Source organism: Electrophorus electricus, chromosome 13, assembly GCF_013358815.1.
Source record: "Electrophorus electricus isolate fEleEle1 chromosome 13, fEleEle1.pri, whole genome shotgun sequence".
Lineage (NCBI taxonomy): Eukaryota > Metazoa > Chordata > Actinopteri > Gymnotiformes > Gymnotidae > Electrophorus > Electrophorus electricus.
Genome location: NC_049547.1, coordinates 10,973,074 through 10,999,251, shown reverse-complemented (window position 1 = coordinate 10,999,251; position 26,178 = coordinate 10,973,074). Strand labels below are relative to the sequence as shown.

Genomic DNA, 26,178 nt, shown 5'->3' with positions numbered 1-26,178 from the left:
GCCATCATGTCGCTGCCTTATTTTCCCACCACGCTAGGTTTAACAAAAGCTTGTTATTATTGTGTCCCTATAACGACACGAATAACTCGGACAAATTTGTGGATGCCTTTCTGATAACACGAGTTGTGGCAGTTTATGATAATGGAAAGTCTTTTATCGTAATATATTACAAAACTGAAGACGTATGATCAACGTTACATTGCACTGAAATGAAATTCAGTACTACTATTTTGGTTTAGAGCAGAGATGGCTCTTTAGATTGTGAATTGTCTGGGGAGCTATTCTTTTGCCTGTAGGTATCAACAAACCAAAACTGCAGTTCAACATTGGCCTTCATTTGTTTAAAGATATGCTGCAGTTTTGGCCTCTTCTTTGCTTACTTCTTTGCGGTTACACCAGAGCGCCATTTGATGTCAGTATACTGCAGAACAAGTAAACTTGGAAGTGTGTTTGAGTTCTTGGACGAATTTACAAATGATTTGTCATATATTCTGACAGGAAGTATTGTGTACTGCGGCAGAAAACGTTAGGTACGTTTTTCAGCTTTTGTGTGTGATGTGCCAGCTCATATGTGAAATGGTTTATTCTGGGTGTGAGAGTACTCAGCCTGGTGTGTGGAAGAACAAGAACAAGCTGATTTGGCAGCTGTATTTGGTGAACATCACCTAGAACAAAAATCTAGGTCTCCCTCTGTTAGTTGGTTTGGTGCCTGGTGCCTTGTACAGTTCTTAGACTCCTGTTGAGTTTGCACACAAAACAAGAGACCCGACTAAGGTGGACTGGTGGAAAGCCACTAAGCTAACACAATGCATGTTGTACTCTGGCTCTGTTGTCCTCGAAGATTGTCTTACACAGAGCTATATGACCATTTAATATTCGAGCCCTTGCAATGAAACATGTCCATACATGTCCTTTAGAAATCATTATTACAAGTTTTATTTTTAAATGCCCACATGAATGAAGATAAATCTAATTAACGCATAATGAAAATGAAAATGAAAAACTAAAATAACTGATAATACAAAAATGGTAAATGGCTGATATATGTGGGGGGTTTTTTGTTGCTGATGCCAGTTCACTGCTGTCCTGGCAGTACTAAATTAAGGGTACATTTTGCCCATGATTTGCTTGTTTGTTTTGGAAGCTGTGTTGAAGTGATAAAATTGTGTTCAATGTACACCAGTTGAATTGTGATCAATGTACACCATCCACTTAGTGGATGAGTAGACTTTTTTGGTCTACTAGACAATTTGTCAGGGTTTCCTTTTGTGAATCATTTATCTCATATTAAATGTTTCATACCCAAACCACGCCTATTGCAGCAAGCTATAAAAAGACTGTCTGAAATGAGATCAGCTGTGGTGGAATGCCTCATAGGCTACTATTGTAGGTTTACATTACCCTCTCACTTTTGTCATACTGAGCAATTCAGAAAGACAAGGACCAGAAATTTGTGTTTATCTACTGAGACTGGTACTAATTTTAAGGATGTCACAGGTGAGATTAGTGTAATCAAGGATATCATTAAGGAAAAAACATTTTTGTTAATTCCATTCACCCTCATTCATTGAGAACATGCTTGTGGGCATGCAAGTGTTCAAATAGTATAAGGGTATAATAGTATAATAGCTAAAACAACTACAATTAAACAATCCACATGTAACATGCTACTTAAGTAAATATAAATAAAAATCTGTGATCAAAATAATTCCTCTTTTGTTTATGTCATTACATCCATGTTTGGGTAAGTCCTAAATGGCACCCTAAACCTTGCTGTCCACAGTTTTGGTAAAAGGCCACTTCTGAGCTCACATCATTGCAGTCCTTGACGAATGACACAGTAAGTGCATATAGGGGGCATTTGTGAGCACTTTAATAACCAAGAAGAGAAATGGGACACCCTCTTTGTGATCGTCACACACATGCACATTTGTGGACTACAGGACTGCAAGTGTAGTATTTGGGACTGGGTTATGGTCTTCTGTTGTCTGCATCCCAAGCGCACTCTCTGGCAGTTGGCAAAAAGTGTGCATTAGACCTATTATGGCCTAGATAAAACCAGAATTAGACAGGCCTCCGGCCTTGTGGACTCTCTCGGGAACATGCGAGTCTGAATTTGCAACTGTGGAGAAGACTGGAGATTTGGATTGGGTGAAATATTAGCCTGCTGTAATGAAATTGTCTCCTGTTTTCCACACTACATAGGGAAAGCAAAAGGTAAGATGTAAAAACAGATATCTGTGAAACAAATTGAAACTGTCAGGGATGGAATCAGGCGCCAACATCTGTTGTTTGAGCATCTCTTGGCTTTCTTAAGTAATTATAAATGGATATAGGCTATATAATTTCCTCTATGAAAAAAGACTGTTAACCTAACGAATATAATGTGTAACCTAACACTTGTGAGCAAGGTCCTATTGCAATGGAGGAAAAATTGATTACTGCACATCAGTGTCAGTTTTAGACCAGTAGCCTTCATCCACAGCAATGGAGAGCCCTGCTCTTCGCTTACTTGCTTTAGCCTATAAATGGCTTGGTAATTATCTGATGTGTTAGAGCACATGTACATGAAATCTGGGACCATATATCACAAGGACTGAGACTGGGAATTGTCACTGTGGAATAGCGATAAGAGGGATCTCTAAAAAGGACCTGGAGAGAAGTGTCAGAAATAGCCAAAGTTACAAGTTTGTGTGTTTGTATGTGTAACAGAAAATCACACCCTTCAGGATCTGTGATCAACAGAAGTAATCTATGCATTTGTCTGCTTCCACCTTTTTTCTGCACAAAAGTGTTGAAACATGGGCATCTAGTATGCGCTGTTGTACACGCTGGATAAGGTTGTCTAACAGAGCGGTTGTCCAGCAGATGGCACTGTATGTCTTATGTAGAATTGATGTAGTTGTAGTTTAGATGACTAAAACACACACATACAAAAAAAAACAAACAAAAAAAAACAGTTGACATTTATGCTTGCCAATAAATATATATTTATTAATATAAGTGCTTGCTATTTATAGATAATTGTAAAATTTTTAACTAATCAACTCCAAAAATTTCTTACCATTGGTTAAAAACTATAGCTTTGCAAGTTTTTCTCCTGCTTGCATATACACCTATACCAAAGTCTAAGATATTCAGAGTACGAGCTGTTGTGCTCACACACAACTAATGAAAACATATTAATGTTGTCGGTTCAAATCATGGAAAATTAATAATTATGTTAACTCTTTTGCTCTCATCTCTTCAGTAACCCGTAGACCACTGTGTGAATCAAATTTAGATTATTTTAGAGAACTAGCATGAACAGAAATAGCAACTTTTGTCACTTTCACCTGTAGGTTCTCATTTACCTTTAGCATTATAAGTTGTATTGTTTTTGAAATGCAATACTCAATGCCATCACAGCATCTAGGTGTTTATTTAAATATCTCTCCTGTTTAATGTTTATGAACTGTTTCTGAAGAAAGAGGAGACACTTCTTGTATACTTGGCAAGTTTATTGAGTGGAAAGTGCCTCTTCTTTTATGCTGTTTTCTGGGCCTACTCCTCCCAAACAGGCATCTTATTAAGGTTACAAAAGAACAAATGCTTAATTATACACAAGGAGAGGTCCTTGTGTCTTATGCATTTGAATCTGAAGTGATACTAATGGGAAGGGAATACATAATGCTTTGTTTACCAGAGCATCATTCTCTCTGTGTTCCTGTGGTATTTTTATAATCGCATTCCTTTGCAAGGGGCTCTACACTGTGTCAACAATTATTAGGCTAGTTGTATTTTTGTGGATTCATTTTATTATTGAACAACTACAGTGCTCTCTGTCAATCCAAAATGTTCATAAACTACAAACTGAAATATTTAAGAAAGTAAAAGTGAGGTTTTGGCTTTCTTAAGAGAATATCTGTGTGTGCATAATTATTGGGCAACTATTACTGTGCAGAATTATTACGCAACTAAATTAAAAACGGACATTTTCCCATCTCACTTGTTTTATTTTCATCTGTTAAAGTGAGAATAATAAACAACTCAAAATGTATAAATAAACATTTGTACCAATATAGCCACCCTTCTTTTCAATAACAGTCATAAGCCTTCTTTATGAGTCTGTCAGTTTCTTAATCTGTTGACGATCAACTTTTTGTACTGCAGCAACCACAGCTTCCAAGACACTGTTCAGAGAGCTGTACTGTTTTCCTACACCGTAAATCTCCTGTTTAAGAAGGGCTCACAAGTCCTCAATAGGGTTAGTAATACCAGCCCATAGCAGTACCCCACCTCCACCTTGCTGTCTCTGAGTTGAAATGGAGCTCTGTGCTGATCCATTACTGATCCAGCCACTCTCATATCATCGGTCCATAAAGCCTTTCAAAAATCTGTCTTCAGATATTTCTTGGCCCAGTCTGGACATTTCACCTTATGTGTCTTATTCTGTGGTCGCTGGGTTTTAGCCTTACTTACCCTGGCCATGTCTCTGAGTACTGAATACCTTGTACTTCTGGGCACTCCAGCTAGGTTGCAGTTCAGGAATATGACAGCACTGGAGGATAATGGCTTCCTGGATGCTTCACGTTTGATTCTTCTCAAATCTTTGGCAGTTAATTTGCATCTTTTTTCTCAACATGTTTCTTGCGACTCTGTTGACTATTTGGAACAAAACGTTCGAGATAGTTCTGTACTCAAGCCCCAATATCTTAGCAATTTTAAGAGTACTGCATCCCTTTGAAAGACTTTTTACAATTTCTGAATTTTCAGAATCAGTTAAATCTCTTTTTTGGCCCATTGTGCCCAAGGAAAAAAAGATGCCTAATAATTATGCACACCTTGATATGTGGTGTTGATCTCCTTAGGCTACACCCTCCCTTGGTACACAAATACACATCATCTGATATGCGTAAATCCAATAAGCATTCAAGTTTATACAGTTTGGAGTTTGAAAATATGCATAAAAATGATATGGCCATTATAAGACTTTTATAGTACAAATATGATTTCCCACAGGACATTAAATAGATGTTTGGAGAGAAAAAATATAAGCTGCCACTGGTGAAAGTGGTCAATTTACATTTATATATTGTATTGGGAGATCTAAATTTGACCTAAAGGTGAATTTAGGTAGGGTTTTGTATTTTTATGTTAAAATGAGAACACTTTAAAAATGTTTTTAATCCCTTCATTTGACGCCATGATAAAATATAATTACAAACGCCATCAAAACACATTTGACAGATTTTCCCAGTGGACATCTGCATGTAGGTCTAGACTACTCCTAATAATTAAAATGACCAAATTTACGAAACACTAAAATATTATTTTAAAAATTCTGATAGAGTACTGTGATATGACAAATTGCCGACACATTCATTGCTTTTGTGTCACGAAACTCATACTTTTCCCCGGTCTCAGTCACCGCTTTAGTAGTTATCCTCCTCACCTGGAACTTGTTTTTGCCATTTATTTAGTTTCCCTCAGGTTCCTAAGTCTAGCGCTTCGCTTTCACGGTACTGAAAGCCGAGAGCTAGGATGACGGTACAAAGCTTCCTGAGATTCTCACGCTACTACCGTCTTTAGTTTCGGTTTGTTCGCTTAAATAAAGCTTTGTTTGCTCTCCACTCTCGCATCGCTCCTGCCTCGGAAATGTCACAATTTGCTACTTATCCCTCTTAAAATCTGTCATTTTATCTGTTTTATCACTGACAAACCAGAAAGAAACGTACTTTAATAATTAGTTTAAAAGTGGGCTCAATATACAGTAAAATAATAACTAAATAATAACTAAATCATACTTTAAGAGTTGTTTTAAAAGAGGGTGCATCATAGTCTTAGAGAACATTTGCAGAAGCAAAACAATGGCTAGCCAGATGAAAGCAAAAGAAAAAGGTAGTCTAACAAATGCAACAGCTGATCTAAGTCATGGCGTCCAGCATGCATGCTCCATGTTGTGAGATTCTTTCAACTGGAAAACGTTTTACGCCATTATAAAGACTGAGGTTGGTTACCTTTAACACATTCTTATCTTATTCGTGGAGCTGATACATTCCCAGATTCACTTTAACAGATTCATAGCCACCCCATGGAGTTTTCAAAAATATAACTTCAGATTTTGTCGTAGAAAATTCAATTACCATCAAAGCAACTGCGTGACATGTTTATATGGTATATAGCGTGTTAATAAAGTTCTTTAATTGCGTGCTCACTTCTTTGCGTAAAAACACTTTCTAAGATAACACAAAATACACAAGTCTTTAGTTACCTCAAAATGCACGTTACTGACGTAAAGGTGTACTTGAATAGAGCATTAGACCCACCTTTTCTATTTTTTATTGATTTCTATTAGCCATTGCAGCGCCATTGTCTTGGAGTGACAGCAATTCTTACCAATGTATAAAGGGGGAAGGGGAGGGGTGTGATTATCAGTTACTTCCCAAGTGTTTCCAGGGCAAGCGGCATGATTGGCAGCTGTTTCATCAAATAGAGGATGCTTAAACGAAAACGTAGACCCCTCACTCTGCCTTATTAGGCAAGGTTGCATACTGTCAACCTTGCTTCAGCGTTGTTAGCATAGCGCATGGGTTTGACGCTGTTTGGCGAAACTTGTACAACCATAAGAATGATTTGATCGCCAATACTTTTGGACATTATGGAAAGGAAGAAGCTTATTTTAGCTGAGGTTTATATGGAGTTGTTTGGGTGCTGCTAGCATGGACTAGCTTGGCTGCTAGCATGGACTAGCTTTGATGTTCCATTCACTGCTGGAAAAATCCGTAATCCTGCTACAAAATGTAAGTATAAATAAGAAAGTATACTATTTATTTACAATATTACAGCATTTACAGTATTTTCCCCAGCATTTACAGTATTAGCTACAGTATTTTCCCCTAATAACAATGATGCTATGAAGCTAATATTGATGTGGAACTTACTAAAGTAACTTACAGTGATGTTTTAGCAAAAAGAAACAGGCAAACTTGATGTATAGTGACTGATGACTTTGTGGACATTTGGAAAGGTTTTTGGACACTTTGGAGATGTCTAGGACACCTAGTGGAAAATACTGTATAGCTACTTAGTCATTTCATGTATATGCTCAAAACCGTTCAATTTATTAGACAAGATCCTGGTGAATCAGGAAATGTAGAGAATGAGTGAAACTAAATCTTCAGCATCAAAAGACACACTATACACCCAAAAAATCAAAGGCATTTTATTATATATTTTATTATTATTAAATATTTTCTTCTGTATTAGATGAGCTCAAATGGAACCTAAATGATGGACAAATAAGCCTGGATGTGAATGGATGTCTTGTCCCAAGTGTCTACTTTAATTTGAATCCTGAATGATCATTGTGCTATGTGTACAATTTCAGATATCTAGTGTTAAAGTGAACAAGTACAAATCGTTAAAGAATTATCTTAAAACTGCAGTTGCAGTAACTATAGTGTTATCATAACCACATTCAGTAGCTTGTAACATTATTTAAGTTGTTTTTAAAGGAATTACGAGTATCTTAAATGAGAAGATGGCACATCCTTTTAAGTTGTCAGCATGTTTTATTACAATTATTTGGATGTGAAATTATGTTTTGGACATACTGATGTCAGTGTTTCTATGTGCTACTTAAATCCAGCCAATTTTGTAGTTCTGTTTTTATTACACTAGTTAACAAAAGATTTTACCATGAAAAAAAACCCACCTGTGTATTATTGCATACTGAATCCAAATTTATTTTCAAAATTTCTCCATCATCCATATTTCTTGTTCTTGTTCTTGTTGCTCATGCAGCTGCCTAATGCTGGAAACTGAAAAGGGATGTTTCTGAAGCCAAATATAGGAGAAAATCATAAACGTACATTTTAGAAGTATGTTTGTGCATGCCTTAAGTGTAATAACAGCCTTATTAATGCATAAATAATATACTTTTTGTAAAATGTAAATGCAAAAACCATGACTAATGTAATGCTCTGAGCATGTGCAGAGATAAAATCCCTCGCAGTAAGGTGATAGCAGCTTTATTAGAGAACACAGGAATTCCACAGATGTAATCCAAAGTACAAGCCAAGGTAGTAAATCCAAAAAAGCTGTCCACGAAGCAACCAAACAGACAGGGTAATCAAAAAGAAAATGCAGAAATCCAAATAACCAGGGAAACAGACACAATAACAACTACTCAGAAACATAACCAAGTTGACAAGACTTCACAAAAACAAACTGAACACACAGGGCTTATATACACAGAGTAACAAGGGAAAACAAGATACAGGTGATTACAATAACAGGTGGAGATACTAACCAGGTTGCAGAACCGACACAAACCAAAACAAGGAAGTACAAGGAAACAAAACCTGGAAGTAACTAAACAGAGGTGTTGCCATGAGAACTGTGATGCTAGGGCGGGGCAAACATGGCACCTAATAGAAAAATTATTTTTTAAATATATTCAAATTCAGCATAAAACTACTATAAGGTCCAACTATTTCATATATATATATATATATATATATATATATATATATATATATATATATATATATATATATATATATATATATACATATACATATACACACACATACACATTTTGTTGCCCAGTGTTATTAAATGAGATTAAGTAACTTGCTTCTTGAGTGGTCTTTTGCTAAGTACTTTCTTACTTACTTAGTTAAAGGCCTTGCACAGTTGTTTGTTAAAAACTTTGAAAAATAAATATTTCCACAAAGAATGTTATAAATCTTTCCCCTAAAAAGGGGTGTTTTGAATTTTCCTTTTTTCTCCGATGTCTTTTACTACTCTGCTGACAGCCTCAGTGTCAAACGTAACAGGTTTTGACTAAGTACAGTGGGAGATAAATGTGGGAAAGTCAATGACTATTGGCAGTTTCAAAAATGTCAGTGTGTCGTATAATACAACATTATAAAAATACATTTGTAGCTGAGCTAAATTACATAAAATTAGCAAATGTTAGCCTGCATATTTTCAAGTTTCAAGTTTGGTTTATTTGTCACATATATAGTCATACACAGTATAACTCGCAGTGAAATGGTTTGAGAGTTCTCTGTCCAGACTGAGGAAAAAAAAACAAAAAACGGGGTGCATAGAGAAATATATATCTATATATATACAAAATATATTAACAATCTATGTACAATATATGTATATTATGTTTATATACACAATGTATGTATGGATATGTATATATGTATGTACACAATGTACAGTTCCATCTTACAATTGAACATATTTACAATTACATGTTACATGGTGTTGGTGGTCCCCACAGTTTATCAGTTTCCCTGATTCAGGGCCCGAATGGCCTGTGGGAAGAAGCTCCTTTTCAGTCTCTTTGTCTTGGTCTTCAGGGAGCGAAAGCGCTTCCCTGACCTCAACAGAGAGAAGAGCCTGTTTTTGGGATGGGTGGGGTCCTTCACAATTCTCCTGGCCTTGGTCTGGCACTGCTTGTATTAGATGGTCTGCAGGTCAGGAAGTTCCGTATGAGTGATGCGCTCTGCTGAACGCACCACCCGTTGGAGTGCTTGTCTGTCCTGCTTGGTGCTGTTCCCAAACCAGACTGTGATGTTCCCCGTGAGGATGCTCTCGATAGTGCAGGTGTAGAAGTTCCGCAGTACCTTGGAGGGCAGTCTGAAGTCTCTTAGGCGTCTGAGGTGGTAAAGACGCTGACAAGCCTTCTTTGTCAAGGAGTTGGTATGGCGGGACCAGGACAGGTCCTGTGAGATCTGAACACCAAGGTACCTGAAACTATCTACTCTCTCCACCGTGGTTCCACTGATCCTCACAGGTTGGTAGTGCCGCTCCTGCTTCTTGCTGCAATCCACGATTAGCTCCTTTGTCTTGCTGACGTTTAGGAGGAGATTATTTTCCTGGCACCACTTTTCCAGGTGTTTAATCTCCTCCAGGTAGGCATCATTGTCCAAGATCAGGCCCATGACGACGGTGTCGTCAGCAAACTTGACAATGATGGTGGAGCTGGAAGTGGCTGTGCAGTCGTAGGTGTACAGTGAGTAGAGCAGGGGGCTTAGGACACAACCCTGAGGAGCTCCAGTGCTGAGGGTGAAGGTGGATGAGACACAGTTGCCCAACTGTACTGATTGTGGTCTGTCTGTTAGGAATTTGGAGATACAGTCGCACAGGGATGTATGCAGTCCTAGATCCTCCAACTTAGTAGTGAGTAGGGAGGGGATGATAGTGTTAAATGCTGAACTGTAGTAGACAAACAGCATTTTAACATAATTACCCCTCCCTTTGTCCAGGTGGGTCAGTGTGGTGTGGAGCAGATGTGCAGTTGCATCATCAGTTGCATCAGTTGTGGCGGTATGCAAACTGCAGTGGGTCCATGGAGGCTGGCAGTGAAGATATGATTACATTTTGTTATATTCTCATTGTTTGCTACATTGTTGACTAACGTGTTAAAGTGTAGAAGCTATGACTATTAATTAAAAATAAAGACTTACCAACTTATCATCCACATTGCCTCCTGTAATTGTCTGGAAACCTGTTGCTTTAAGCTTTAATTGGCTGGCAAATCCGGAGCTATACTGAGCCGAATTTTCAAATGAATTCACAATGAATTGCCAGCTACAGGCTCTTGTATTTGGTGGCAATTAAACCCAGATAGAAATCTGAGCCGTTTGTTTCATAGAATAAAATGTAAAGACTAACTTTTCTCCCACTTGCATCCAAAAACAGAATTTATATGCAGGTGCCATCTCTGTTACTCGAGCGATGCGGAGTGAGTGAAGTATGGGAGGGTCAGTTTATTTCAATGTTCATGAATATACAATATAAGGTAGCTTATGATTTGCTTTAGTCAATGAGTGGTATCTATTATGTAAACGATAACACCAAATAAAGTGTAGTTCCTAAACGGTAGTTAAGGGGCAGTATAAAAAATGGGTTATTTTATACACTCTGCAGTGCCAAATAAATGTCCGAAGCAGAAGTATGAAGGTAATTATATACTTCTAATATAACTAATTTGCTAATATAACATTTGAGTAAGGAGGCAAAATACTGTGCAGGGCCTTTAAGTAATAATTTAAATGAGGACTTTTACTAAAACCATTTTTATTTGAGTACAGATTTGGCTACTCTTCCCACGTCTGCCTGGAATCAAGATATCACTTTACAGTATTACAACGAGTATTTTATGGATTTCCTGGAGATTACTTAAATGAAATACAATAGTAGTGCAGAATTCTCTCTGTACTGAACTTATTTATCGTTAATTTCTCAACATATTTGGTCATCTGCTGCTTCTGATTCGGCAAAGAGTCTGGATTACATTAGCTATGCATGTGAGAGAGAGAAGATAAAACAATATCGAGAATAGTTGCTCTTGTGAAGATTAGAGAATCGTGATCGCGCAACTGTGAAAATCGAATCGACCAGATCAGTTAGTTGGACTGTTGCTTTAGCCACACCTACAACCTCAGTTACTAACCAGGAAGCCACAATAAAGCTTAACAGTCCTTTTCCAGATAGAGGGAAATAAAGTAAGTGGAGTTTAATATTTTGTGCAATTCGGTAATTTTCTAATAGTAGCTTTTTTTTTTCCATCAATGCATAAGTGGCATAGCTGTCTAGTACTATATTTGGCACAAAGCTTACTCTTGTCAGAGACTGGTTGCAGGTTACGAATTGTGTTGTCTTTGGCCATAACGACGCATCTAGTGTTGAAGCTAAGTTAGCAAGCTAGCTATCGAATTTCTGTTGGCTCTTTACTTTTAAGTTTACTGTATTTACTTAATCATTTCGATAGCTAAATGAAAAAAAACGTTCCGTGTCTGGTTCACTAGGCATCGTAGGATATAGACTTTTTTGGTACGTCGACAGTCTAGATTTCAGCTCTTGTCTTGACAGCGGGAGCTGACAATCTAGGATAGCTAACTAATTAATAAGTTCAGCTCAGACCCTTACATCGAGTTTAAGCAAAGTTAACAAGGAAGTTCGCTTACATGAAGACTTCTTTCCCGCATGACTTAACTGAGTGATATAGATCTTAACAAGCTGCCCTTTCTCTCTAGAAGTCACCATATTTGTACAATGAATAAGAGGAAGTCCAATGTACAGAATGCTGCGAAACCCAGTAAAACCCGTAAGACAGAGGGCACAACACACGTGGAGGATGATGACGCTGACGACGAGGGGAGACTTCGTCAGGATCATTCGTCTTCTCCCTCCGTCTGAGAATTAAATTATTAAGTTGATTGATTAACAGAATTGCACAGTTCTGAATGCTATAGTATTCTGTGCTGAAGTAACTTTTTTTTTTTCACCCAGAACGCTGGGGATATTGGTGTAATTGAAAGTATCACTTTGAAGAATTTCATGAGTCATCTTTTGCTGGGCCCTTTTCAGTTTGGACCAAATGTGAACTTCATTGTTGGAAACAATGGAAGTAAGAATGAGCAGAATTTCTGTTTACTGCATTTTATTACATTGATTTATCGTTTTATGTGCACTCAGAATGATTTGATTCTGGAAATAACCATGAGCAGCCATTCTGCTTTAGAAGAATCATGTTAGCACATCAGTGATATCAGTAATATGGAACAAATTTAGGAAGTGTTTTCATGTTGTTTTAGTGGCACAGTAGAAACTTCACATTCATAACCACGAGGCTGCATATTGAGAGCTTTCATGGTGCACTAGAGAAATAAACACATCAATGATCCACTGACTCTTGTTTCCCCAGTGGATTGTTATGTGTACTCTGGATTATTATTGCACTTAAGACACTAAATCTCCAGTTGTATTAAACATGAAATGAGGTAACCCCCTCCCCCCTTATTGTTAAGTTTACTAAGAGGGGCGAGAACTACATAGCACTATTCCTTGGCTCCTTTATGGATTATCAGTGAAAGGTTTTACTTTGGTTCTAAAGATTGTTGGCTGCACAGTATTAGTGTAACAGTAACTGTGTTAGTGTTACAGTGTAAAGCTGGTAGAGCAAGATGCTAGCAACATGCATGTCATGGGTTTGATTCCCACACACTGTTATACTGATAAATATATGTAAGACACTGTACAAGAGTGTCAGGTAAATATGATTGATTTTGATATGATTTTTGTCAACAATAGGTGGGAAGAGTGCTATCCTCACAGCTCTCATTGTGGGTCTTGGTGGAAAAGCAACTACAACCAACCGAGGAGCATCTTTGAAGAGTTTTGTAAAATATGGGGAGAGGTCAGTTTAATTAAAAAATTGAGGTTTGCAAACCTTGCTTAAATAAGATGTATAATACTGTGTATTCTTGCTATTTTGTGTTCAGCTCTGCAGAAGTCACAGTAAAATTGAAAAACAGAGGTAGTGATGCATATAAAGGGGACATATACAGAGACTCCATATGCATTGAGCAGAGAATCACAAGTGATGGCTGCAGGACATGCAAAATAAAAAGCAAAACTGGTAATATTCAGTTCATTCACTGTCCCACATGCTCATCTTAATAAAAATAAGATCAGATTTCCTCTGCTTGCAGGGCAAATTATATCCACTAAGAAAGAGGAATTAACTGCAATATTGGATCATTTTAATATACAGGTAATGTTTGGGGGGGTGGGGGGTTGTGCAGAATTAGAGTTCATTTCAGCTAAGTTAATTAATTTTGTATTTGTTATATTCATATTTTAGACCGTCCTTTTTCTTCTACCTACAGGTTGACAATCCGGTCTCAATCCTAAATCAGGAAATGAGTAAGCAGTTCCTGCATTCAAAAAGTGAAGCTGATAAATACAAGGTGATCATTTAGTGAGAGTTTTCCGTATGTGCACAATATGCAGACAAAAAAGGAGATAGTTGAATGATTTACAGCATGTAGGTTACTGGTTATTTCATATTTACATCTTTTATCACATTCACAATTGGACATCTAAATCATTATGTATGACTAACCTCAGTAAAATTAGATGTTTCATTAAGTTTATTGGTTATCTGGCTTACTTTACAGTAAGACTTATTGAATCAAATTTGTTAACAGAGTCTCTGTTTCCCTTCCTTCTGGTTAAAGTTTTTCATGAAGGCTACTCTGCTTGAGCAGATGAAGAGAGACTACATTCACATCAAGCAGACCAAAGCTGGCACCCGAGACCAAGTGGAGAAACAGGAGGAGGTGATCTATCCTTTTTCTAAGACAATTGTACTATATTTGTAAATCTGTAGCTCATTTATTTTATTAATTTTTGTTCATTGTATTTTCAGTGTCTCAAAGATCTCAGGCAGTTGTTTTTACAAAAGAAAGAAAAGTATGAAAGTTTATCTTTACTTGACAATATGAGGCAGAATCTGGAAGATTTGAAGAAAATGATGGTGTGGTGCCTGGTATGCTTTTCCATTACTTGTTCCCTTGTTGTCACTGTAGACTCTACACGCAATAACCTTTTTTTTTTAGTAAGACCTTTTCTTCTAACAGGTGAGAGAAAAAGAGTGGCAAGTTCAACAGTTGAAAGAACAAATTGAAAAAGAACAGAGTGATACCAGCCATGAAGATGAGCTTCTGCTCTATCAGGTACATATTGAATAACTATCATTGCTTTTTCCTGTGCATTTGTCATTACTAATTACTGGTGTCTCTGCATCGCTATCTTTGATTATGTTCATCCACAAATGTTCTTATCTTCCATGAAGAAGATAAACTCAGGATAACAGTTGGGCACCTGATTATACTGACCAAATTAAATATTAGCAATTAACTTTTAATAAACAATTAATTAATTTAGTTATTACCTCAATCTATTTTTCAATATTACAGGTATATATAAAAATTTCCAATGGCAAAATGTTCATTATTCAAATACAACCAAACATCTTTAACTATTACAAATGTAAACAAATTGCTTTGCTTCACAGAAGGTTTACTGGTTGAAAGTGCACATCTGAATCTATTGCAGTGTTCATAAATAGATGTTCAAAGACATTAATATGCAACAGTTAATTTAAATGTGCTCATTGAAAACATGTAATATCAATCTTCTTGTTGTCAGTCAAATAAAACATCTACTTTAAAGAGGAATCAATTTTATCTCTACCAATGTAAAATGTTTCAGTATCCATATGGAGCTGTAAAAAAGCTATCAAATAAACTGCAGAGCAGTCATTCTGTAGTTTATTTTATTTTCTGTGGTTTATTGTATAAGTACAATAAATGACAGAGCATGTTGGACCTTTTACACAGCTATTTCTAGACTCTTTCTGAAAGGATCTGTGCATCCTCTTCCAGACCAAAGTTACTCTTGCTGAAAAGAGATTGCAGGATATCCAGGAGAAAATCGGAAAGGTGAAGGAAGAGGAGGAATGTTTAGCAGAAGAGAGTCGCAAGATGAAAGAAGAGAACAAGCTGAAGAGCAAAGCTCAGAAGATCCAGGAAGTAAGATATTGTCCCAGTTTACATTGTAACTTTGTTTTCCAGCTACCTGTTACATTCAAAGTTTTATGGGTGATGTGTAGTTGCTGTATCAGAGCAGACACATGCATACTTGCACCTGGAGATGTTTAGAGATTAGATTTTTTTTTTTCAGGTAGTGTATTTCCGTGCAGAGAATAAACTGAAACAATTAGAAAAGGAACAGTGTCTTCTCCAAGAGAGAATTCACAAGATAAGTAACAGGTAAGTTATACTGTCAGGTGCAAAACTCTGACATTAATATTTGACACAATGTTGTGAAACATTGTAATTTTTACATCATAATTGTCTTTTGCTAATCTGGTCATTTCAGTTTAGTATCCACATACAAACATTTACAAAACTGATGAACCCTTGCAAGGAAAAACCACATATCAGCCATTTCACCTTTCTGTGTAATCAGTTATTTTAGTTTTTGATTTTGTGTAACTTTTACATTAAAATTAAATTAAAATGCTAAGTATTCTTTATTTAGGCTTACCTTACTTCATTCATATGGGCATTTAAAAATAAAACTTGCAATAATGCTTTATATTATTGCTTTTATTTTGTAGAATGTGGAAAAACAGTAAATGGACATGTATGGTTTTTTGTTGCAAGGGCTCAATTGAACCATTTATACAAAATCTGGGAGAAAAACAAAACTTTGTAGCACATTATGATAAAGCAAAAAAAAATAAACATGAGTACCTTCAAGACTGACACATCAAAAAAAAAAACCCATTCAAAACATACCAACAAAATAAATTCAAAAAATGTAGTATGTTAGGTGTAAAAATGTCTACTTTCTATGTTATTTTCTGTAGATCCTTGCCCAATGATGGGTAGTGTTATCATTCTATCATGCAATGTTGTGCCTTTATAATTGATCGTTTCTGATTGTTTTTGCCAGTAATGGCAGAAGGAATCACGAGGTGGAGCATACACAGCAGCTTAAGAAAACAACTGCTCTGAAGAAACAGCTGGAAAAATTTGAGAGTGAGTCTACAGCTCTCAATCAGGAAATAAAGGAGAAACAGCAGGCCCTCTTCAAAGGAAGGGAAGAATACGACAAGCTAAGGTCAGCCTTGACTTATTCCACAAGATGGCTATGACTAGTGACTTGAAAAAACACACTGTAAAAAGTACCAAGTGTAATGGAACACATAGCCTCCTAAGACATTTACATTTACATTTATGGCATTTAGCAGATGCTCTTATCCAGAGTGAGACATGGTGGCAATAGTGTCATGCGTGTGTGTGTGTGTGTGTGTGTGTGTGTGTGTGTGTGTGTGTGTGTGTGTGTGTGTGTGTGTGTGTGTGTGTGTGTGTGTGTGTGTGTGTGTGTGCGTGTGTGTGCGTGTGTGTGCGTGCGTGTGCGTGCGTGTGCGTGCGTGTGTGTGCGTGTGTGTGCGTGTGCGCGCGCGTGCGTGCGTGCGTGTGCGTGCGTGTGTGTGCGTGTGTGTGCGTGTGTGTGCGTGTGTGTATATATGTGTGTGTGTGTGTGTATATATGTGTATATATATATATATATATATATATATATATATATATATATATATATATATATATATATATATATATATATATATGTATATATATATATATATATATATATGTATATATAAATTTTTATTGATTGTTTCATGTGTACAAATACAAATATCGAATGTACTATCTAAATATTTTCTGTGAAGTGTATGATTTCACTGTCCCAGTGCTTTTGTATATTCATATTCAGTATGTTATTTTGTATATCTCTCCTTTTGGAGTTGAAGTTTGTAGTTGTTATAGATAGATACTTTTATTGCCACATAACATATAAGTGATGAGTGCTTTCGGTACCACACATAAATAAAGCATAATTGTATAAATAATGATTTTGCTGTTTCAAATTTTAGCATGGAAGAAAAGAATATCCAGGTCTCTCTGGAGTCTAAACTTAAGAGAAAGAACCAGCTTCAAGCCAGTACCTCCAACAGACTGAGGCGTTTTGGGGATCATATGCCGGAACTGTTGGAGTCTGTTGACAGAGCACATGCCCAGGGGCGCTTCATTAAGAAACCAGTGGGACCAATAGGTGACTCCCTTATTTATTACTGTCCACTGGGTTGTGTGTACAGTTATAGTCTTTTTCTCCCTTTCCAAATTTATTTTTCTTTCTGACATGTATGAGATATTCTTCCTGATATAATTGCTGTACCCATCAGTTTGGAGTATGTTTTCTAGAAAATATTTGTTTAAATAACAAATGAGGTGTTGGACTGTTCAGCTGTCAATGAAGAGGTGTTAACACAAGTTGCACATAGCAACTCATGGGCTATAATCTCTGATTATACACTCAACAAGGTGTTTGTCTAATAGATATATGTGTAAGTCTAAAGTTGGTGGTCAGTGTATTTTTATGATGGAGGTTTTTTTTCTGTTTTATGTGTGACTTTTTTTTGGGGGGGGATGTGTAACATTCCCTTTGTGCCTCTGTTTGAGTGACAAAAACCCAAATTAATTAATTTTGAATTTGTTTTCATTCTCAGGTGCATGCATCAACCTTAAGGATCCAAGTTTAGCTGTGGCTGTGGAAAGTTGCTTGCGGAGTTTCATGAAAACCTTTTGCTGTGACAATTACAAGGATGAAAAAGTCCTGCAGGAGCTTATGTCCCAGCACTTTCCCAAAGGCAGCCGTCCCCAGATCATTGTGTGTCCATTCACAGACCGTGTTTACAATGTACAAAGCCGGTAAGCATATCACTTCTTGTCTGAGTTTACCACAGGGTTATTCCATACCAGCTCCCCTAGACCTACCAGTTCATGTCATGGATTTTTTTAAGAATAGTAATGTAAAGGTGGTTCAATACCTGCATCACACTAGTCTAGTGGGCTTTGTTCCCATTTGGCTTTTTTGCTCAGAAGGGATTTTCTCACCCCTAGTCCCATGCCATCACCTCATTTTCTACAGAAATTGTTATCCATACAGCTCTCTCTAAATCAGTGGCAAAGCAGGACAAGCAGGGTGCTCTAGTTCTCTACTCTTTCGTACCTCACCACTGGGACAGGGTTTGAGTTCCTTTTCTAGTTTTATCCACTTAGAGTAACCATCAGGGGTGCAGTCTGTTGGGTGCTTCACCCGTGATTATTCAAATAGCCTGCTGCCCCGTTTTGTTACGACGTGGGCCCACGTTGATCGGGTGCACAGACAGCACCCCCTTTTACCGGCTGGGACCCCATCACTGGACGTGTGGCAGTGTTGTCCCTCTCTGTTAATGGAGCACTAGTTGATGGTGCAGAGATGGCAACCCCTTTCGTCAGCGAGGCTCTTCTATCAAACGGGTAACCTCCACCATGCTCCTGCCTGCAGAGACACACTAGTCAACAGGCCTGCTCACACAACAGTCAGGGATGGATTGGTTGGCCCTTGGGGAGCAGGGCCCAGGGGCCCACTAACCCCCCGCCACTCCCTCCCCCTCAAGAAAATTCTAGGGGGGACCCCTTCCCAGATCCAAGGGGGTTCAAAACCCCCAGCTTTAAGTAATCCAGGAAGGCTACTAAAGGATTTCATAGTGGCTCTTCTCCCTCAAGAAGTGTTCTGGTCTCTACCTCCTAGCTGCCTCACAAGGGGAAGCTGGAACAAGTATTCTGGAATGATGTGGTTGCAGAGACACAACACACCCCAACAAATGAACACGGAGAAAAACGTGCAACAAAAGACAAAACATTAAAAAAGCCACGTGCAAAACCATTGCCGCATAAAAGAGGATAATGGCAGGGAATGCCGTTACAAAGCCATATTACCTTAAGAATACTTTACAGTATGTATTCATGTAAATATTTAATACTGAATATTTTACAGTAATCAAATTAATAAACATAAATATTTTTTTTACCAAAACAAAGACAAATTTTCCTAAATTAATATCTTCACTAGTTTTCACTTACATAAAACCAATTTTTCTTTCTGTGTAGAATTAATGTAGTTCTGTCAAATTATTTGGTGCTGCAGATACCATGGACTACCACAGAGTGTATATTTTCCCAAGAACGATTATTTCAATTTTGGTGAAACTTTTTTGGGGGAAAGTGTTACTATTCTTTGTCAGTATATAAAGAGTTAAAGAGGTTATATTAGTTCTTTATCATTCAATAATTTTAGAATAATTTTAATTAGAATAATTAGAATAATTTTTGGTTTTCACTGGCTGTAATATTACATTCTTCAGGGTTTTCTTTGTGTGATAGCTGAGCTGTTTTTCATTTGGGTCAAGAAAGTTAGATCTTGGAAGTAAATTAGTACGACTGAACTAATTTCTCACGTCATTAACTAGTCGCATTAGGCTTAGGTCTGGGCTAACCCCACCCAAAACAGGTTTGGACAGATTTAGTATAGTTTGCAATGCAATCCAAATTTTTGTAATTAAACAGTTTAATGTGACAGATCATGGAGCAATGGAGTTGCTCTGGCTTTGTCTACTGTGACAAGTATAAGACATGCTCATTTACAAAGAATGATTAAATAATAGAGTAATATAACATCTTTTGTATATCAACAAAGAATATTAACACATTATAATAAAAACGTTTCAAGGAAATTGGAATAATCCTTCTTGGGGGAAAAAATATAGTCAAAACATCTCAGAAAGTGTTTATCAACTTTGAAGCTATGTTTAGTGAGATCTGTGTTTTTTATGCAGCAATAAATAACTTCTAGATGTGACAGAACTATATTAATACTGAATAGAAAGAAAAATGTACTTGTATGAAAATTAAAACTACTGGAGATATTTTTGAAATTTAAAGATTCTTAGTTTGGATAAAACATTATTTATGTTTATTAGTTTGATTATGGTAAACCATGCAGCAATAAATATGTACATGAATACATACTGTAAATTATTCTAAGAGTTTCTTGGATGTTCAGTACAAATTCCAAATCAATATATTGACAACAAGCAACTGGGGAGGCTTAGAATGAGCATTTGAAAGCATTGCAAAAGTGATGAAATTTAGCCCAGTAGGCCAAAGTTCAAATATACATAACTAAAAAAGTATTTGTAGTAGAGATAAATGATTTTTGTCATGGGCGAAGAATGTGCAAAAAGGAAGGAAGCAAACTCAACTCTCCAACTTAAGAGTTTAATGAAAAGAAGCTACACATAAACATGCATAAACACAAAAGCAGAAAAAGCCAACATATTGTTAATCACCTACAACCAGCTATACAAACACAAAGAGCTTATAAAGGAACAAAATAACAACATAACGACACACAGGTGACACGGTTAATGAGACTTAGTATGCACCACCTGTGTGGGGTGTACATGACCCGAAAACCAAAACATCCAACATACACAATATAAACAAAAGTACACGTGGACACCACCGCCCCCAGATGGAGGCTGCTGGCGGGGAGGTACTGCCACAGTTTTGCAAAGAAGTTTTTCATATAATTTCTTTTTTCAAGAAAATCTATTACATGAACTGGGAAGCCTATGTGAGTTAACATGGAATGATAAGTGTAGACTGGCAGGAGTGAAAGAGAAAAATGTTGAAAATGTGGATAGCCTGTATGGAGGATGGACTAGTAACATGACAGTATTTTTGCTGTGAGATCTTTATCATTTAAAACTCATTTCCTGTACTTCCTGCAGCTACAGCTCATTTCCTGTACTTTTAATGATGCACAGCAGTTTCTCATTTCATACCTACATGGAAAACTACAGTGCAAAGCAATAGATGCCATGCAATGTAATGTATTAGATATGTAAAAGTGATTAGTGAAAATGAAACTCCACAAATTTCCTACAGTTTAGGATCAGGGTTGCATTTCACAGGATGGATGTACCATAATGGGCTTCTCACTGTTTTACCAGAGGGAGGGAGTCCATGGGTGTGAAATGTGTGTAGGTGGGATATTGGTCTATACTGTGTGATTTTGAAAGGGGGATGTTTCTACTTTTTATAATACATTTTCTCACCTCAGGAATTGAGACACTCCATGTCAAATATCTCAGACACTCAGTCAGATGTCTCATATTAATGTGAGGAGCCTCTTTGTTAGATGCACTGCCTCTTTAATATTTCATTCAATGAAAATAAAAAAGAATTTTTTAGTACCTGGTGACTTGCATACTTGTCTCCAAATGCAGCCTGATTATTTCAACTGTTCAGTTCAGATGACTTCACATATTAGTTGTCCAATATTTTTTTTTTCTTCACATACCCATTACATGTGAAGTGTGAATTAATGGAGCAGAACTTGTACTGCACAGATGTGGTTTAAAATAATCAGTAACAAGTCAGTTACTGCTCAACAATAAATTATCAATCCAGAATAATGCATGAAAATAATAACTGGTATTTTCTTTTCTATTTTTTGATGTTAGAGGTGTGCACCACCCAGACTTTCCATCAGTTTTGGACACCCTCATCATTGAGAACCCTGTAATAACTAACTGTCTTATAGATATGAGGAACATTGAATGCATTCTTATCATCAGAGTAAGTCAGTTAAACACTTTGGGTTTCACAGCCATACAGTATTACTTTAAAACTGATGTATTTATTGATCAATTTGAAGTAATTATAACTAGTGTTATATTTTGCATCTATGCATGAATATAATTTTTTTAAAGAGCCAAAACATGTTAGTTGCTTAAAATTAGTTTTACTTGTATCTTAAAACAAAGGAGAGCGCTGTTGCAAGGAGAATCATGCAAGGACAAAGGCCCCCCAGAAACTGCCGTGAGGCCTTCACAGCAGAGGGCGATCAGATATATACCAACCGCAATTACACTCCCGAAAAAGAGGTCATGGTGAAATACCTTGGTGGGGATCCACAGGCAGAAATTCGGCAAGTATCATTATCAGTGTTGTAAGATGCTCTTTTTTGTATTTTACCCAATAACATTTCTATGGATAAGAGTAAATCGGTGATGATGCATATTATGTCTGTGGTTGTGTTTTAAATATAAGCTAAATGTGTTTTTACTCTCATTTAATATTTTAAACCCTGATTTATGAATGTCTCCTAGGATTAAATAGACATCCATTCTTTAAATATTTGCTTTGTAATTGGGCAGGCTTGTTCAGACGGAGGTGGAGAATCACCAGGCGCAGCTCTGCAGGTTCCAGCGCCACTTAAGCTCTGTAAAGCAGGACATTCAGAGCATGGAAGAGAAGTTACGCAGTGTTATCATAGCATGCAAAAGAAATCAGGTAAAAGGCCCAGGGCCCAGGACCTCAGATCTCAGCTAATGCTGTTCTCCTCCAGGCTAACAAATTCTGTCCTTTCACTGTTACTACTTTCTGGGGACATTTTGGTGGATAAATGCATGAAAATCTAGAAGTGTTTCAAAGTAGTAATAAGCACTTGAATTCCTTTTAAGGAAGTTTAGTGTTACCACTTACAAAGTTGTCTTGGATCAACATTCTGATGTTCAGAGCTCTTATTCATATGACTTATTGTGCTAATGTGTCCTGCAAAGATGTTTCCTCAGTGTTCCTTTTAAAAAAGCTATGGTATGAGCATTTAAACCATTTATTGCTGCAGTTTTATTCTTACGGACACTCATATCTTCACAATGCAGGAGAGTATGACTCGGGTAAAAGCATCTATAACAGAACTGGAGAACATCGAGGAGTCACAGGAGGAAGACGTCAGTTCCCTGGTGTGTGGTCCATGATTTGCATTCATGCAAGCATATTTATTGTTGTTGATCATCAACTAATTGAATGAATACATCTTGTCATAACCCCGGAATCCATAGGAAGAAGACGCTCAAGAAAATGAACAGAAAATCGAGTTGGAGAGAAAAAATGTAAAGGAGGCACAGAGTGAACTGGAAAGGCACAATAATGCTCTCACAGAAATTGAGCGGAAACACCAGTATGTGAGAAACAAAATTGATCAACTTTTAGATGAAACGGAGCAGTTAAAGGTTGGTAGTAATGGCTGAAATGTGGGTAAAACAAGTCAACCTGTGCCCCTCTAACCCAGTTATGTGAATGAATTAGTCCTTGGTTGTGTTATGAGCAGGAGGAGCAGGTGAAAGCTGAAGCTGAGAGCAGTAAATTCAGTCGAAGCCTTAGGATTCTGGAAAATAAGCTCAAGGCACATCAGGACAATATTGAGGCCATGAAAGCTGAACATGACCAGAAAGAAGAGGAGAAACAGGTAATGACAAGCAATCTCATTGTCCTACAGTTCGTTTATGGTGGGTCTTAAGATTTATTTATTTATTAAGAAGTATTTTAAAAAGCAGTAAATGTGCATATTAAAAAAATAAATATGCGGTTTGTAGAAATATTACTGGAAAATGTACATTTAAATACAGCTGCATGCAGCAGTCCTCAAAGGAACTAAATGACTGCAAAGTGAGAAATGCATATGGAGTTGTACTCCAAGTGTTGCTGAGAGACACTGCTTCTGCTCAGTATAACTTTTGGTTCCCCTCTTTCTCATTAGGACATTGAAGCGAAAGCCAGAGAAATCTGCCCTGTCCCACAGAGACCAGAACGGAGCGCCAAGAGCCTGGACGCAGAGATAACACATCTGCGACAGAAGATCCGCTCACAGGAGAGCAGCCATGGCAACCAGGAGCAAGTGATCAGGTTGTAACATCACTCATAACATTTCACCACTGAGTGACTTGCTTTCTATTAATCAAAAAAACTAATAAATATATTAATTGGAGTGAGTCATTATTATTTTTAGGGAGTATGCAGAGGCTCATAGTAATTACAAAAGCAAGTCCAGCCAGCTGAGAGATCTGAAGAAGTTTATTGATCGTCTGGACAACATCATGACTGACAGGCAGGCTCGTTATAAAACACTGCGAAGGTAGTCTGAGTTGCACATTGTTATAAATACCCTAAGGCATGCTGTGATGTTCTGAGATGTTTTAAGTAATGTGGACAGTGTGGTCTATGGTTTTGGCTGCATGATTAAACAAGATAAGGAAAGTTTTTTTAATATGCTTGACATACTTTAATATGATTTAATCACTGAATGCAAAGAGAATTTACAGAAGGCCTCTGGTGTGCTTTTATGGCAGATCCCTGTCTGTGAGATGCAAGTGGTACTTCATCAACTTTCTTTTCAAGCTGCACTGCTGTGGGTCAATGATGTTTGATCACAACAATGAAACACTCTCAATATCAGTGGGTTATTCTTTGCTTTTTATATATACAACCCTTTCATTCAAATTGGGCTTGTGACACAATTCCAGTTAATTAACTGAGGACCTGAACCCAGTGTAATTTCAGTTACACTATATTACACGATAATTAAGTCAAGCCTCTTTATGACAACATTTGAATGTGACTATCTCAGAGAAAGACAGACACTGATTATGTACCCTGGTTGGAGGGCAAACCTATAGAAATTGTTTGCTTTAAGAACTGTAAGTAGCAGATTGCTTGACAATGCTGTGGAATGTCATGTAATTCTCATGGAAAAATTTGTAGTGTAGCACAGGTGTGGGCACCCTTATCTGCAAGAGACCTACGTAATTGAAGGTTTTCATTCCAACCACACAAAAGCGTAGTCAACACAAGAATAATTAACAATTATCAGCTGTTTGAATACTGAGATCAACTGGTTGAACCAGTGAAAAAGTGTACTCCTGCTTTATCAGAACCTAAACCTTCAGCCACAACAGCCTTTCGCACATATGGCCACCCACCTCTGTATAGTATGTTGTGAAACATGGAGAAGTACGTATAATGTATTTTGAATTCATGTTTCCGGTTAAGGTGAAACCACCAGGTCAAGAGAATGACAACATCAGTGACATGCGATCTCTGTCTGGTGGAGAACGCTCCTTTTCCACAGTGTGCTTCATCCTGTCCCTGTGGGAGATCACAGAGTCACCTTTTAGGTGCCTGGATGAGTTTGATGTCTATATGGTAAGCATAATAATGTCAAACATTAATTATGCACATTGATGACAAATTTCATCGTCATGCATGTTTTTATTCTGTTATTTGTATACTGATTTATTGACATCAACGTTAACGCATTGTCACTTTTATGTTTTCTATGAAGGACATGCACAATCGTAGGATCTCCTTAGACCTACTTCTCGAGCTCTCTGAGCGCCAGTATTTGCGTCAGTTCATCTTCATCACACCTCAGACCACCAGGTAAGAAGACTCAGGAACCTTCATGGGAATAACATGTAATGCTATTATCTGTAATGCTAATATAAAATGCATGTTCTTTCAGCAGTCTTCCCAAAAGTCCTCATATTAAAGTACACCAGCTTCAAGATCCAGAGAGAGAGACAGAGGAGGAAGTTTTGCTATAGGACCCTGTCAAAAGGAGTTTGTTTTTGGTTTTTGTATATATTACATTTGTTTGTATTACTAGTTGTGGAGCTGCTCCATAGAACCATTTCTTAAAACTCAGCAACTATTATTAAACCAAAGTTTATGAAATCTAGGTTTGATATCTTAAAGCTACGTGTGTGTGTGTGTGTGTGTGTGTGTGTGTGTGTGTGTGTGTGTGTGTGTGTGTGTGTGTGTGTGTGTGTGTGTGTGTGTGTGTGTGCGTTCGTGCGTACGTTCGTGTGATATATATATATATATATATATATATATATATATATATATATATATATATATATATATATATATATATATATATATATATATATATATATATATATATTCCTCTACTGTTACTGGAGCTCATCTTTTTTTTTATCCCCTAGAAACATTGTTTCCAATTTGCCTCTTACTCTTTCATCTGAAGTTTCCAAGGGTATGAGGGAGAATTACAGTTTGT

The 26,178-nt window shown here is 37.1% G+C and overlaps 1 protein-coding gene across 4 annotated transcripts; it reads left to right on the top strand.

Moving 5' to 3' along the window:
• Positions 1-11,458: 11,458 nt before the first annotated feature.
• On the top strand, positions 11,459-25,829 carry smc6 (structural maintenance of chromosomes 6). Of its 4 annotated transcripts, none has more exons than XM_026995574.2 (27): positions 11,459-11,510; positions 12,042-12,198; positions 12,298-12,415; positions 13,099-13,204; positions 13,290-13,426; positions 13,500-13,561; positions 13,677-13,757; positions 14,028-14,129; positions 14,219-14,338; positions 14,430-14,525; positions 15,237-15,383; positions 15,535-15,623; positions 16,312-16,479; positions 17,300-17,478; positions 17,933-18,134; positions 21,776-21,890; positions 22,079-22,242; positions 22,472-22,607; positions 22,979-23,059; positions 23,159-23,329; positions 23,428-23,565; positions 23,857-24,002; positions 24,106-24,231; positions 24,446-24,551; positions 25,146-25,298; positions 25,438-25,535; positions 25,621-25,829. In XM_026995574.2, the coding sequence occupies exons 2-27, from the start codon at positions 12,061-12,063 to the stop codon at positions 25,697-25,699; spliced, it is 3,258 nt and encodes a 1,085-aa protein (XP_026851375.2). In that variant the 5' UTR covers positions 11,459-11,510; positions 12,042-12,060; the 3' UTR covers positions 25,700-25,829. The 4 variants fall into 4 exon arrangements, with proteins under 4 accessions (XP_026851375.2, XP_026851373.2, XP_026851374.2 ...); XM_026995572.2 differs by having other exon boundaries at positions 25,618-25,829; XM_026995573.2 differs by having other exon boundaries at positions 11,462-11,510; positions 12,045-12,198; positions 25,618-25,829.
• Positions 25,830-26,178: the final 349 nt, after the last annotated feature.